This window comes from Triticum aestivum, chromosome 3D (assembly GCF_018294505.1).
Source record: "Triticum aestivum cultivar Chinese Spring chromosome 3D, IWGSC CS RefSeq v2.1, whole genome shotgun sequence".
In the NCBI taxonomy this organism is placed as follows: Eukaryota; Viridiplantae; Streptophyta; class Magnoliopsida; order Poales; family Poaceae; genus Triticum; species Triticum aestivum.
Genome location: NC_057802.1, coordinates 602,278,383 through 602,292,724, shown reverse-complemented (window position 1 = coordinate 602,292,724; position 14,342 = coordinate 602,278,383). Strand labels below are relative to the sequence as shown.

Here is a 14,342-nt window from a genome sequence, read left to right as displayed (position 1 = left end):
CTATTGGCGTTAAATCACATGGCGATGTGAACTAGATTATTGACTCTAGTGCTAGTGGGAGACTGAAGGAAATATGCCCTAGAGGCAATAATAAAGTTATTATTCATTTCCTTATTTCATGATAAATGTTTATTATTAATGCTAGAATTGTATTAACCGGAAACTTGATACATGTGTGAATATATAGACAAAACAGAATGTCACTAGTATGCCTCTACTTGACTAGCTCGTTGAATCAGAGATGGTTAAGTTTCCTAGCCATAGACATGAGTTGTCATTTGATGAACGGGATCACATCATTAGAGAATGATGTGATTGACTTGACCCATTCCGTTAGCTTAGCACTTGATCGTTTAGTGTGTTGCTATTGCTTTCTTCATGACTTATACATATTCCTATGACTATGAGATTATGCAACTCCCGAATATCGGAGGAACACTTTGTGTGCTACCAAACGTCACAACGTAACTGGGTGATTATAAAGGTGCTCTACAGGTGTCCCCGATGGTGTTTGTTGAGTTGGCATAGATCGAGATTAGGATTTGTCACTCCGATTGTCGGAGAGGTATCACTGGGCCCTCTCGGTAATGCACATCACTATAAGCCTTGCAAGCAATGTAACTAATGAGTTAGTTATGGGATGATGCATTACGAAACGAGTAAAGAGACTTGCCGGTAACGAGATTTAACTAGGTATTGAGATACCGACGATCGAATCTCGGGCAAGTAACATACCGATAACAAAGGGAACAAACATATGTTGTTATGCGGTTTGACCGATAGATCTTCGTAGAATATGTGGGAGCCAATATGAGCATTTAGGTTCCGCTATTGGTTATTGACCGGAGACGTGTCTCGGTCATGTCTACATAGTTCTCGAACCCGTAGGGTCCGCACGCTTAACGTTCGGTGACGATCGGTATTATGAGTTTATGTGTTTTGATGTACCGAAGGTAGTTCGGAGTCACGGTTGAGATCGGGGACATGACGAGGAGTCTCGAAATGTTCGATACGTAAAGATCGATATGTTGGAAGGCTATATTCGGACATCGGAAAGGTTCTGAGTGGTTCGGGTATTTATCGGAGTACCGAAGAGTTACGGGAATTCGCCGGGGAGTATATGGGCCTTATTGGGCTTTAGGGGAGAGAGAGTAGGGCAGGCCGCGTGCCCCCCCAAGGCCTAGTCCGAATTGGACTTGGGGGAGGGGTTGCGCCCCCTCCTTCCTTCTCTTCTCTCTTCCCTTTCCTTGTCTCCTACTCCTACTACTTGGAAGGGGGGGATCCTACTCCCGGTGGGAGTAGGACTCCTCCAGGGCGCGCCATAGAGGCCGGCCCTCTCCCCCTCCTCCACTCCTTTATATACGTGGCCAGGGGCACCCCATAGACACACAAGTTGATCATTGATCTCTCTTAGCCGTGTGCGGTGCCCCCCTCCACCATAATCCACCTCGGTCATATCGTAGCGGTGCATCATCAACACCGTCATCACACCGTCGTGTTGACGGAAATCTCCCGCGAAGCTCTGCGGGATCGTGAGTTCGTGGGACGTCGCCGAGCTGAACGTGTGCAGAACTCGGAGGTGCCGTGTGTTCGGTACTTGGATCGGTCGGATCGTGAAGACGTACGACTACATCAACCGCATTGTCATAACGCTTCCGCTTACGGTCTACGAGGGTACGTAGACAACACTCTTCCCTCTCGTTGCTATGCATCACCATGATCTTGCATGTGCGTAGGAATTTTTTTGAAATTACTACGTTCCCCAACAGATTTAAACAAGTCTAAAACATTAAAATGAAAAACTAAGCCTGGATCCTTTTTAGTCACTCCAAAATGAAGCTATGGTGAGTTTTTTGAAATTTTCATGAAAAATGTGCTAAAAAAAGAGGGGTCCAAAGGTAGGGTAAACGGCCTCATTTCTAAGCAAGGTTTTTTTCTACCTTGTCTAAATCAGCCAAATAACTTTCCTACACGTATATTCTATATATACAGACTATGTGCACTGGTTTTTCCATTTTTTTGATTTTTTTAATTTGTTTGGCTCATTTGAATTCTGGTCAAACTTAACTTTGACCAAGATTTAAACAAGTCTTAAACATCAAAATAAAAAACTAAGCCTGGATCCTTCTTAGTCACTCCAAAATGAAGCTGTGGTGAGTTTTTTTGAAATTTTCATGTTCATTTCTCCAAAACACTTCTCTTCACTTCATACAAGAGAGTTTGAGATACTTGAGATATCACATAAGACACATGAACTTTTCATTTAAATGTATGTAAACCTTGTTTATCAACTTAAATCGTTAGTATATGGCATAAGAAGACTATGTGCGCAGGTTTTTCATTTTTCTGATTTTTATTTTATTTATTATGCTCATTTGAAATCTGGTCAAACCTATCTTTGACTGCCCCAAACCCCTTCCAAACCCCGTTAACCCTAGCGCTGAACAAGGAACGTCCATATAACCCTAGCAGCGATCAAGGACCGTCGATCTAACCCTTCTAGAAGGAATCTGCGGGGAGGGGGGCGATCCGCGAGATACAATCTGATTGGCTGGGAGATTGTTTTTTCTCAACAAGTACCGGGCGCGCTGGATGGACTGTTGGGCCGTATCACTGTCTGGGCCTGAGACCGCAGTCTGAGACCGCTGTTAATAGCCCGTCTCAGCCTTTCCAGGCATGCATGCATGGGAAGGGCAGCGACGTGGGTTTGCATGCGCGGGAGGCGGATGTGCATGCATGCGAGCAAGGCGAGCGAGGCGAGCTAGGTGGCCATGCACGTATTGATTCAGAGTTAGGCCATTGTTCCAGATTACGGCAGTGGTTCAGATTACGGCGGCGAGTCAGGTGCACGCGCCCGGTCAAAGAGCTTCCCTATGCAGTGATTCAAATGCACGCACGTGCCCCATGCATTGTTTCCGTGCAAAAATTTAAGGGTCCAAAACGTAACGGATACACACATGCGTCCGGATTCACACACGCACCATTCTCATCCCTTCTCTCTTCCTCTCCCACCCACAGGCCTATAAATGGTGTGCCTTTCTTCCTCTCCCACTCACCACCCAAAAGCCAGATCCATTCTCTCCAACTTCAAACACCCAAGCGATCGAGCCCTCTCCAAGCGACCAAGTGAAGATGCAGTACAACGGGCTGACCTTCCTTCGTCCTCCTGTCATGTCGGAGCTGCGCTACCCACGGGGCGTGCTCGTGGAGAGGGAGCTCCGTGTGTGGGCGACTTCAAGGTGGAGGGGGTCCGTCGAGCTCACCCGCGCTTTCCTCCGAGCCGGCTATGCCCACCTCCCACGGGGCTCGCCTAGGATGTTCACCCTCAACGAGGTTCGTGACCGCGGCGGCATCCTCCTACTGCTCACGGTCACCTTCACCAACCCGTTTGACGCGCGCGAGCTCCTCAGCCAAGTCTTTTGGTGCGGCTCCGAGTCCATCTTCTTCACGGTGTACAACATCTTCACCAACTACGAGAGCATCTTCCCCACTCCAGGCCAGATGCACTCCCTTCCCTATGAGGAGGAGGTGTAAAGTTGAAGACGGTGTTGAAGGGGCGCGCGGCCAAGGTGGAAGAAGGAGGTCAACATGAAGATGTTGAAGAAGGGGTGCGAGCCCGGAGTCAAGATCGTCATGTTTTAGTTTTATCGTTTTTATTTTGTTGCTTTTCTATGTCGTGCGTGCCGTGTCGTGTCGTGTTCGTGAACTTATCTATGGGTACCCATCTATGTAAGGGTACGGTGTGTTGCATCTTATCTATCCAAGTTATTATGTGTGTTAAAAAATGTCCGTACCCAAACATATCATTTCTTGCATAAACCAAGTCATGAACTAACATGCAAATTTATTCCCTTTAAATCCTAAACCAAGTGCCACTCTAACCAAAATCATGTGGCAGTGCAAACATACGTTTTCAACCCTCCAAAATTTCAGTGCAAAACAAAGGAAAACCACTCTCACGCGTGTGCAACCATTCAGTACAAACAAACGGTCACTGTCCTAGTGGTTACCAGCGTAGCCCTAAACGCCACAAACCCACGCGGTCTTGGGTTCGAGTCCCCAGCCGCACCAATTTTTTGTGCAGTTTCCACCCTTCATTTTTTAGACAAATTATTTTTTTCTCAATATAATGCCCTAAAAAATTTCATTAATTTTGGCACCAGGTGTAAACCTCTACCAGAGCCGAGGCACATTTTCCATGACATTTGAGTCTTTGATTTAAATCACGATGTATTTGAATTGGAGTAATTAAATTGCTCTTAAATATTTAACAGCTCCAAAAAAATCTAAAATTAATTATTTGGCTCTGGAATAATTCAATTAGCTTCCATAAAAAGTTTCAGCATTATGATTTACTGCCTAAATTAAATCAGAGCAGAAAACAGAAAAATACGTAAGAGAACCCCCGAATGGGCCTAATTGGATGCAGTTGGCCCACTAGTCTAGCCGGCACTTGGCTCTACGCTCTGAATTTGGCCCACAGAGGAACCTTTTTTTTGACAGAAAGGCAGAGCAGAGAGTTGCATTTCATTGATCAAAAGTTTCTGAATTCCTCATTTCTTCTCCCTTTTTTCAACATATTTAAATGTTGGTCACTTCTTCTCTCTTTTTTCAACATTTAAACAAGTTTGAAAAACATTTAAACTAGGTGAATTTCTTATACAATTTCAAGCTTACAAATTCCTCCATAATTCATGCCTTTCCATACATTTTCAACATTACAACCAGTGTGATTATCATACCTACAAATGCCCAAAAGTAATTGGAAATGGGTATTGGTATTTGTGATTGATCTTCAAGCTTCCTAACCTTCTTCTTCAACATCCTAAGCTCAACAGCTAGCTCTCGTCAGTGCGTGCTTCGCCCTCCATCTCTTCTTCCGGAGCTCGTGTTGCGGCCACTGCCGTTTGTGGCAGCATGCGCAACCATTCTTCATGTTCTTCTTGCAGTTCATTCATCAGAGTCTTGGCCAGAGCATCGACCCAAAGAAAGAAGCATGTCACCTACATGAACACCAAACAGATCAACCCATTGCTCAAAGATCCCGACCACGAAAATGGTGCAATTGCCCCGATTCTCACCCCATTCTCGCTGCACACGCAGAACGGACGATTCTGGTTCCTCGGTGTGTGAGAAACCCTCCGATCAACGCCCGCCCGGCACCGCGGACAGACGAAGACAGGCATGTCCACACGCGCCCGGCTCTGCATCCGCGAGAGGTGGCGCGGGAGCTTGAGGAAGACATGGAGCTCGGAGCCGAAGGGGATCTCAACGCCGCCGCGCCCTCCACAGCTAGCTTCCCACCGCCATGCTCTCTCTCTCGCCGTGGTCACCACCGTGCTCTCTGTCGCCGTGGTTACCGCCGCTGTCTGTCGCCCGCTTATATAGCACACCAGCAACGGCTCTCTGCTCAACGGCTCTCTGCCAGGTCCCACAAGCCACGCGTGCAACGGTCTGAATAGAATTGGGCGTCTCTGCCGCCTGGTCCCACCTGTAAGAGCCGAGTCAAAAGGTTGACCTGACGTAGACGGCAGAGTTCACAGAACGAGTCGGTGCACACGGATTAGAGACAAAACTGAGCACAATTCGTATCTGAGGGCAAAACTGAGTACATTGACACCACTAAAGGCAAAAGGATAATTAATTTTTTTTTCTTGCCCCAGGAGGGCACCGGGGCATGCATGGAAGCAAGAGGCCGGCATGCATCGGGCTTAGTGGGATTGGTGGGGGGTACCTCCACGGTGGAAGCAAGAGGGTCACGACAAGTGTTGGAATGATTCTCACCAACAACCATGGCGAGGTGACGTTTGTCTCATGCCATGATCTTCTTCTTTCTTTCTTTTTTTTCTTGCAATTATGCAGATGTCACTAGCTCTTTAGTAGTCATCTCTTCCGGTCATAGTGCAATCAGACTTGGTGGATACCTATCCGCTCTCTGTAACGAGTCACTTGGCAAATCTGCTTATGGCACCTTAATGAAGGAAATCAAAGCTTTGATGTAACAGCAGGAGTTTATTTCGATGAAGGTGGCAATATCGCAATATATGATTTCACGTTGTCTAGCTAATTATGCTCGGACGGAGCGTACTAACGCTCCTTTTATTTGTGATCTTGTATTAGCAGTGAATGAAATTGTTAAATTAATCTGAGGCCACCGTCGATCATCCAAGACCAAACAATCATACGAGCACGACACCGAGATTTGTTAACGAGGTTCACCGATATGGCTACATCCCTGGGGCTTGACTATGGGCGCTCCTCCCATGACACCGTCACAATATTGCACACCGGCCACCCGGGCGCCGGCACACGCCGCCGGCTCCCCCTTGCGCACCTGTGCCATTATGTTGGCATAGGTTACATCGTGTGTCTACTCCAAGTATATATGAGAGGCCTAGGATACAAGTGTCCTATTAGGACACGACTCCATATCCTATCTAAACACAATATTACTCATAGTCCAACCGTAACCTACCTTGTACACAATATTCGACATAACTCTAACAAACTTCATCTTGACGAATATTCTTCACCACCTTGAGTTCGTCAATGCAAGAATCCAAGCCATTGGATGGAAAATGACTGGTATAGATTTAGGTGGAGGGTTCTTAGTGTACATTTCTTGAAAACCCCCTACTACTAGTTACATATAGAACATAACTTTTGCAATAACCACCTTAAATCTCTCATATATCAATCAGTTTGTCCTTCATAAATAAGACATTTTTCTGAAGCATACTTCTCTGAATATATCCTTTGCCCAAAAATAATTGTAAGCTTCCAAAGCTACTGCTACTCATGATAAAGAGTATGGTATCTAAACTAAATGTCCATATGCTTAGAATTTTATAAATGTTGCCATTCATACCATTTCCAAAGATGCAGAAATTCTGAATCTTATCCCAGAGGATACGTTGGTGAAAAAAAAGTTTATAAATCATCCAATAGCGATAGAACATAGCCCCGAGCACACTTTTAAAGCAATAGTACATTCGGGGATCAATGACCAAAATATTCTGTAGATGATATGCATAGATGAACAAAAATATTTTCTAAATGAAATGCTACAGAATTAACTATGAAAATTGGTAGCAACCTAACAGAAAAGGATACCTGAAGGCTGAAGATTGGAGTTTTCTTCTCCGCCGTTCCCAGATAGCGGAGCTAGATGCGCAGGGGTGCGGGCGACATGTGAAGAATGGGCTTGTTGGGGTAGGATAAAGGATCGAGCGAGGTTGTTCTGTGGACGTCGGAGAAGAGTACCTTGGAGAACTTGTCCGCACAAGGTCGCAGCTTAGAACAGGGGAGGTCCGCCGGGGCAATCAGGCCGCCGGTGACAAGATGGTCAGGAGCTGGATCTGGATCTCCACTGACCGCAATCGCCCAGCTAGGCACCGGATCTGGCCCGCCTCCACCGTCGGTAAGCTGGAGAAAGTCGAGAGGTTGGTCCAGGAGGCGGCTGCTACACGATGGGGAGATTTGGCTCGGAGTTGTTGCGTTCCTAGGAAGGAGAAGGTGATTCTGAAAGCAAAATGAGTAGAACCAAGGGAGCTTTGTGCAAAGAACCAAGCACCTGTGCACTCGGATCCTTCCGATGGAATCCGGACCATTCACCCTGGATCTGATGGCCCAGCTAGATTTTTTCTATTTTTGCACCCATGCCTCTTCTTCTATTGTAGTCGCTCGCTCCGGGCCTTGTGCCGCAGCGCGACCGCCTGCAGTCACCTCGTCCACGTCGTCACACACGCGCTTGTGCCGAACGGTTCCCCGTCTGCCACTGCTTCCGATCGATCTGGATCGATCCAATCTGCTCATGAAAGACATCCACCGACGGGCCGACGCCTCCCTGCTCACGATTGCTGCTTAAAGATCACAACACGACAAACTTCGCTTTGAATCGCAACTCGCCGACGATATTCGTTCCAGTATCGCGATCGCTTCCTGCAGTCTGTCGATGCAATCTTCTTCCTCCTTTAGATCAACTTCAACGGCCTCTTCGACCCTTGCTCATGATACCACTTGTTAAATAAATCTGAGGCCACCGTCGATCATCCGAGAACCAAACAATCACACAAGCACGATACCGAGATTTGTTAATGAGGTTCACCGATATGGCTACATCCCCGAGGCCTGACTATGGGCTCTCCTCCCCATGACACCGTCACAATACCGCACACCGGCCACCCGGGCGCCGGCTCCCTCTTACGCGCCTGTGCTATTATGTTGGCATAGGTTACATCGTGTGTCTACCCCCAGTATATATGAGAGGCCTGGGATACAAGTGTCCTATTAGGACACGACTCCATATCCTATCTAAACACAATACTATTCATAGTCCAACTGTAACCTACCTTGTAAATAATATTCGACACAACTCTAACAAAAACCCCCTAATTTCCCCGCAAATAAAAACATTGTATCAACATTTGTGTACTTGGTGTTTTGAAACATGCCAAAGAAATGTAGTGGCGTTTCAAACTCACCAATGCAACATTTTACTGTATGCAGAAAAATCTCCGTTGGTGATAGAAAATTGCCGAGAAAAACAATCAACATAGCATGCAACATGGAAGTCAAGACTACACTAGCAGCACACATCCCAAAGTTATTGCACCATGTCACCTCTGTATATCTAGCAAAAATGTACACGAGCTTGAAGCTTTTCAAAATAACCTATGCAACATTAAAATCCGCAAATCACTAACATTCCAATGTCAACATTTGGGTTTGGGAGCTCGTTGGCGGCAAATATGATTTGCTATAGCCGTACCGTCATCAGATTTAGTGATCCTGAACTCATTCCCCTTGCCCCGCCGACTTTTTTTGCGGAAAGGATCGGGTCTATATTAAAATTTCATCCGAAAAACAAAGCATCTCAAATATAATAAAAATTACATCAAGATTTTGAGAGCATCAACCGACCACTACTGTCATTAGAATGAGCAGTTGATGCACCGTTGTCACCGCTCCCCTACCGAAGCCGACTTGACCTTGCGGATGAGAGCCAGGAAATCTTCATGCAGCGTGCTCCTAAGGACCAGCGTCCTCGAGCCGCAATATTCGCCGCTGAACCCTTGCATAGATCTAAAGCACCTGACACCAAATCTCGTCACATGTCGAGAAACCCTAACCTCACCGCCCCACAGAGATGTCATGAATTTACGCTGGAGCTCTATCGACTATGTTCAAACGGACGAACTCGAGGAGGATCGAAGCCCGAAAGAAAAACTCAAAAAAGATGCGCCGCCATCCGCCTGAGCGCCGCACCTGCGAGAACTAAAACACCCTAACATGAACTATTATCCGGAGTGGAGGCACCGGGATTCTCCTCCCCACCACCGGCAAACTGGGCAATGGGGTTGTCGAGGATCGACATTCGCGGCGGCAGAGAACGACCGATGATGATTGAGTCGCGTAGGAGAATGTTGTGATGAGATGTTGCTATTGTACTGGACATGGGTGACAAGGCTGGAAGGGAAAGAGAATGAAAGTTGGGCAAGCAGCACATGGGAGCAACGCATGCGATTGGCGAGGCGATGGTTCTCACTTTCAATGAGATTTTGATGAATTTACTGAATTTCAATAATTTCAGCAGACATCAAAATATTTCAGTTGTACGCAAGAATTCAAGTAATTTTCAAATAACTTTTTGTGTTTCAAGTTCAAAAAAATCAGTCCACCGAAACCAATGAAATAGGGTAATTTTGGTAGGTGCTAAATATTTCTCAAACTTAAGTTTATAGAACGAGCCCGGCAATCGAGCCGGTTGGGTGATTACCTGAGGTCGGGTAGGGTTGGTTTGTGTGTAATGCTAGTTGACACACGGACTGCCCGCTCACAAACTTTACAGACCCGCTGACCTGTCTTATTTTAATTGGTCTATAAACAACCTTCTACTCCTAATTAACGGTCCCTCCTGAATTTTAGTTTTTTTAGGCAACCCTGAATTTAACTGGTGGGATGGGCGCGCAGCTCGTAAAATCTCCGTAACTGTCACTTGATGTAGCAACAAAGCTCTCTTTGCTCTGCACCGCACCCAGATTTTCCGAAGAAGGCCAGGTAGTTACCTACGAGATCGCATCTGTCCCCTACCTCTACAGGCGGCGGCGACCCATCTCTTGCCCCCTACCTCCGCCAGCGAGATCGCTGGCCCCCGCCTCCTCCGTCCGCCGTTACGGCGGCGGCAGGGGGTGGGACCCCGGTGTTTCGCCATTGGTGAGTAGTTAGGGTTGGGCTAGGTTTTCTCAGGGGTGTCGCATCGGTGGCGGGGACAGCGTCGGGCTAGGTTTTCTCAGGGGTGTCGCATCGGTGGCGGGGACGGCGTCATGTCGGAATAAGGTGCCTCTGCTTCTCCCCCATCTTGGCGGTGCTCTGAACGGCGATGCCATGAAGCAGGTGGCTTGGTCCTCTCACCGTTTTTTCGATCTTGCGAGATTAGTTTCTCAATGTGTCGCTGGCGTTTGTCGGTCGCGACGGTTCTGGTGGCCAGGGCGAGGCGGATGCTCCGGAGCGAGGAGGTTGGTCTGATGGTGGTGGATCTATTGTTCTTCCTCGACCTCGTCGATCAGATGCAGCAAATCTGGGTCCAAGGTAGCACGGGGCCATAGCAACATGTGCCTTGCTGCTTGCAGCGGGTCTGTTCATCGACTTAAAAAGCCTCGTTGGGATGGTGCTTCTTTGGATCTCGCAATGGTGGAGGCTTGGCGTCTTTTCTGGTGTGCGCTTTGTCGATGCAGGATTTGGGCGGCGGCCGCTAGCTTTGGCGTGTGCAAGAAATCCTATGGATAGTTCTGATTTTTTCTATCTTTTAGGGCTTTATCTACAATATTTCCCGGACAATCGTGTTTTTCTGGTCAGTCTTTTAGTTTCCACGTGTGTTTGGCTATGTAACTTAATTTCTATCAGTGAAATGAATTACGTGGTTGCTCAAAAAAAAGGACGTCGATAACTGCCACACGTGTGGCATCTAGGGGTATCTGCCGCACGCCCCGTGTGGCATCGACACAGGCCCGCCCGCGTGAGTACGTCCGGGCACACCCCGCCACAGCCCGCACGTTCGGTGTGCGGCGCGATCGCCCGCATGAGCACGTTCGGGCGAGCGACCACACGGCCCGCACGACCCGTCTCGGCCGTCGCCCCTCCCCGCCTGCGAGCCACACGCCCCGCGTGGCAGTAACCACGCGTCCCGCCGCGATTGCCATGGTCCAGACCCTCTTCCATGTACGTGTAACTGCAGTTGCCATGTCGCTGAACTACAGTTGCCATGTCGGACAACTACAATTGCCATGTCGCTGAACTACAGTTGCCATGTCGGACAACTACAGTTGCCATGGTTGCTCAACTGCAGTTGCCATCTCAGGTCAAGTGCCGGATGACATTTTTGGGCAACTGCAGCTGTTGCCATGTATGGTCTGGTCTACTACAGTTGCCATGATTTGAAAACTTTAGGAATTGCCACCTACTAACATTAGACAGTTGCCATGTAGCACTACAAAACATGGCAAAAAACATGTCCCAGGTAAAAAGAGAGTTGCCGGCTGCTTACAAGCACACTAGGGCAGTTGCCATGTACCCTGCAAAAACGCATGGCAACTGATAGCTTTTGGTGTGTGGGAGAGGAGACGGGCACGTGGGCTACGGTGGTATCTTTAGGAGTTGCCACCTACTAACACTAGACAGTTGCCATGTAGCGCTACAAAACAGACGTGGCAACAATAACATGTTTGGAGTAAAAGAGAGTTGCCATCTGCTTACAATCACGAATAGGGCAGTTGCCATGTAACCTGCAAAAAAACATGGCAAATGACAACTTTGGTGTGGGAGAGTGGGAAAATGGGCAATCGTGGGAGATGGGGACAAAAATCGTGCGGGGCGTGCGGGCGCGACGGTAGTTCCACCGCACGCCCCGAGTCGCAACCGCTGACCTCGGAGGGAAAACAGCGTGCGGGCGAACTCCCTCACACGCCACACACACGAGTTGTCCTAAGTGACACACAAAATTAGCCCTCTGGTGCCAAGATTCGTGCAAAAAGCACTGCATGGCGATTGAGGCGTGTGGGCGTGGGCGAGTTGGCTAACGCCCACACGTGTGGACGTTAGTGTTTTCGAAAAAAAATCTCTCTTCGCTAAAAAGAAGCAACAAAGCTCTTTTTTCACAACCCGTCAGAAAAAAAAAAACTCTTTTTTCACACAGACTCGGAAACGATCTAATATTAACCGCCTTCGTCGAATCGAAGGGATTCTTAAGAATCCCACGCGATCCCGATCTCTCGAATCCTCTACCTGGCCGTGGCCTCCCGTACGACCTAGGGCTCCCGCTCGCTTCCAAGATCCGGCGACATGGGCGAGCGCAAGGTGCTGAACAAACACTACACGGACGACTTCGACCCGGCGAAAATCCCGCGGCGGCGGCAGCCCAAGAACCAGCAGATCAAGGTGCGCGTGATGCTCCCGATGAGCATCCGCTGCGGCACCTGCGGGACGTACATCTCCAAGGGCACCAAGTTCAACTCACGCAAAGAGGACGCCGCCGGCGAGGCATACCTGGGCATACGAATACACAGGTTCTACATCAAGCGCACACGCTGCTCCGCCGAGATCGCCTTCAAGACGGACCCCCGAAACTCGGATTATACGGTGGAGTCCGGGGCCAACCGCAACTTCGAGCCATGGCGCGAGGCTGAGGCTGTGGTGGGCAAGGAGAAGAGGAAACGCGCAACCGAGGAGATGGGCGATCAGATGAGAGCGCTGGAGAACAGAGCCATGGATTCCAAGCGGGATATGGACGGACTCGCCGCTTTAGAGGAGACGCTGTCGATGAGATCTATACATGCCCGGGTCTCCGCTGACCGGATGCTTGAGATTCTGAACCATTCTTCTTCTACTGCTTATCATCAAAATTTAAAGGAGGGAGACGAAGAACTCGTGAGATCAATCACTTTCCATAACTCGGAAGCTTATGTTAATTGGATCAAAGACGACAACGAAGATTTTCGGTCAGACATTAACGAGTCTTCTAAATCAGTGCTAGTTCTTCCTCCAACAGATGGCTTGACCAAAGCCAGTGGACTTGAGAGTGCCAACAGAGACGGGAACAAGAGGGTGGCATCTAAGATGCCGAAGTTCATTGTAAAGGCAAAGCCCGCTGCTGCAAATCCTCAGAAGAAACACAAGACTACTGAAGCTGCAGCTGCACGAGATAGCGGTAAAGCAACAGTTGCAGAAGGGGAAGATGAAGCTTCAGAAAAAGAGAAGACCAATGTTCTTGATTCCCTCTTCCAGTATGACACCGATGAAAGTGATGACTGAAGACAAGGCTTCTTCGAGTCATAACTGCACTGGAGGAGACAAGCCCCTGGAACAAGATCATCATCATCGTCATGTAGCTCATCAAGTCTGTAAAATCTCTGCTGTCAACTTTAAGTCCGTCATTATCCTCTTTTTCAGAAGGAAAAAAACAGAGTTGTGTTTGAGATAAAACTTTTAACATTGACAAATTCAGAGCGAATCTTATTAACTTGAGGGTAAAAACTAAATAAGAATTAGCCACTCAGGTCGGCACATTCAGATTTATTAATTACAACAGTCAGATTAATTTATTTACTATTGATTTTAACATGGACGAGAGTAATATGAGGAATTCTCTGATTTTCATCTACCTACTGTTTATGCATGTCTAGGCTGTAGCTGACAGTGCAAACTAAAGAATTGAGAAAATATCACTACGTGTGGCTACACCACCTAGCTGAGAAGCAAAGAAGGAACAAGGAAGACCAATCTATCTTCAGTGGCACAACATTCTGACGGTTGAGGCCTGTGACAGTATGACAATTCCTTAACCTCCCGCACCACCCCAGTCTTGATCATAAGATAGACGCGTTCATGGATTGCCTTGATGAGCAACGTGCCATTCTTCTCTCTCAAGCATGTGTATACCGCTGCTTCAATATCCTTGTTCAGCCAAATATGTTTGTTTTAGTGTGAACATCAACATGTGTAAAGGTGTGCCGTCCTGGTTCCATATCCACATCTCTAGGCAGGAGCCATTTATTCGCAGGTTGAGCACTGCCAGCCCCTCCTTGGCACCAAATTCAAGCTTAAGGTATAAACGGTTTGCCATAAGTGTCAATGGTGTTCTATACTCGGGGGCTTTCGGTGCTCACATCAAGACTGTAGAACCCTGAGGCACCCCAAAATAACCTGCGCAACATGCCACGGCTCAAGACATCATTATATTGCCTGGGCATCGCACAGATGCCGCGGCACTCGTCGTCCACAATGTCGGCGCACATGTTCCACCTAGGCTCACCGGTGGAAGAGAAGGCCATACTGCATCTTGTCAT

At 47.9% G+C, this 14,342-nt stretch overlaps 1 protein-coding gene across 1 annotated transcript; it reads left to right on the top strand.

The window, feature by feature from the left end:
* Nucleotides 1–12,260: 12,260 nt before the first annotated feature.
* On the top strand, nt 12,261–13,569 carry LOC123075827 (splicing factor YJU2). Its single transcript, XM_044498341.1, has one exon. The coding sequence runs from the start codon at nt 12,340–12,342 to the stop codon at nt 13,306–13,308; it is 969 nt and encodes a 322-aa protein (XP_044354276.1). The 5' UTR covers nt 12,261–12,339; the 3' UTR covers nt 13,309–13,569.
* Nucleotides 13,570–14,342: the final 773 nt, after the last annotated feature.

Coding starts and splice junctions, on each gene's coding strand:
- LOC123075827 (XM_044498341.1), top strand. CDS start 12,340: ATGGGCGAGCGCAAGGTGCTGAACAAACACTACACGGACGACTTCGAC.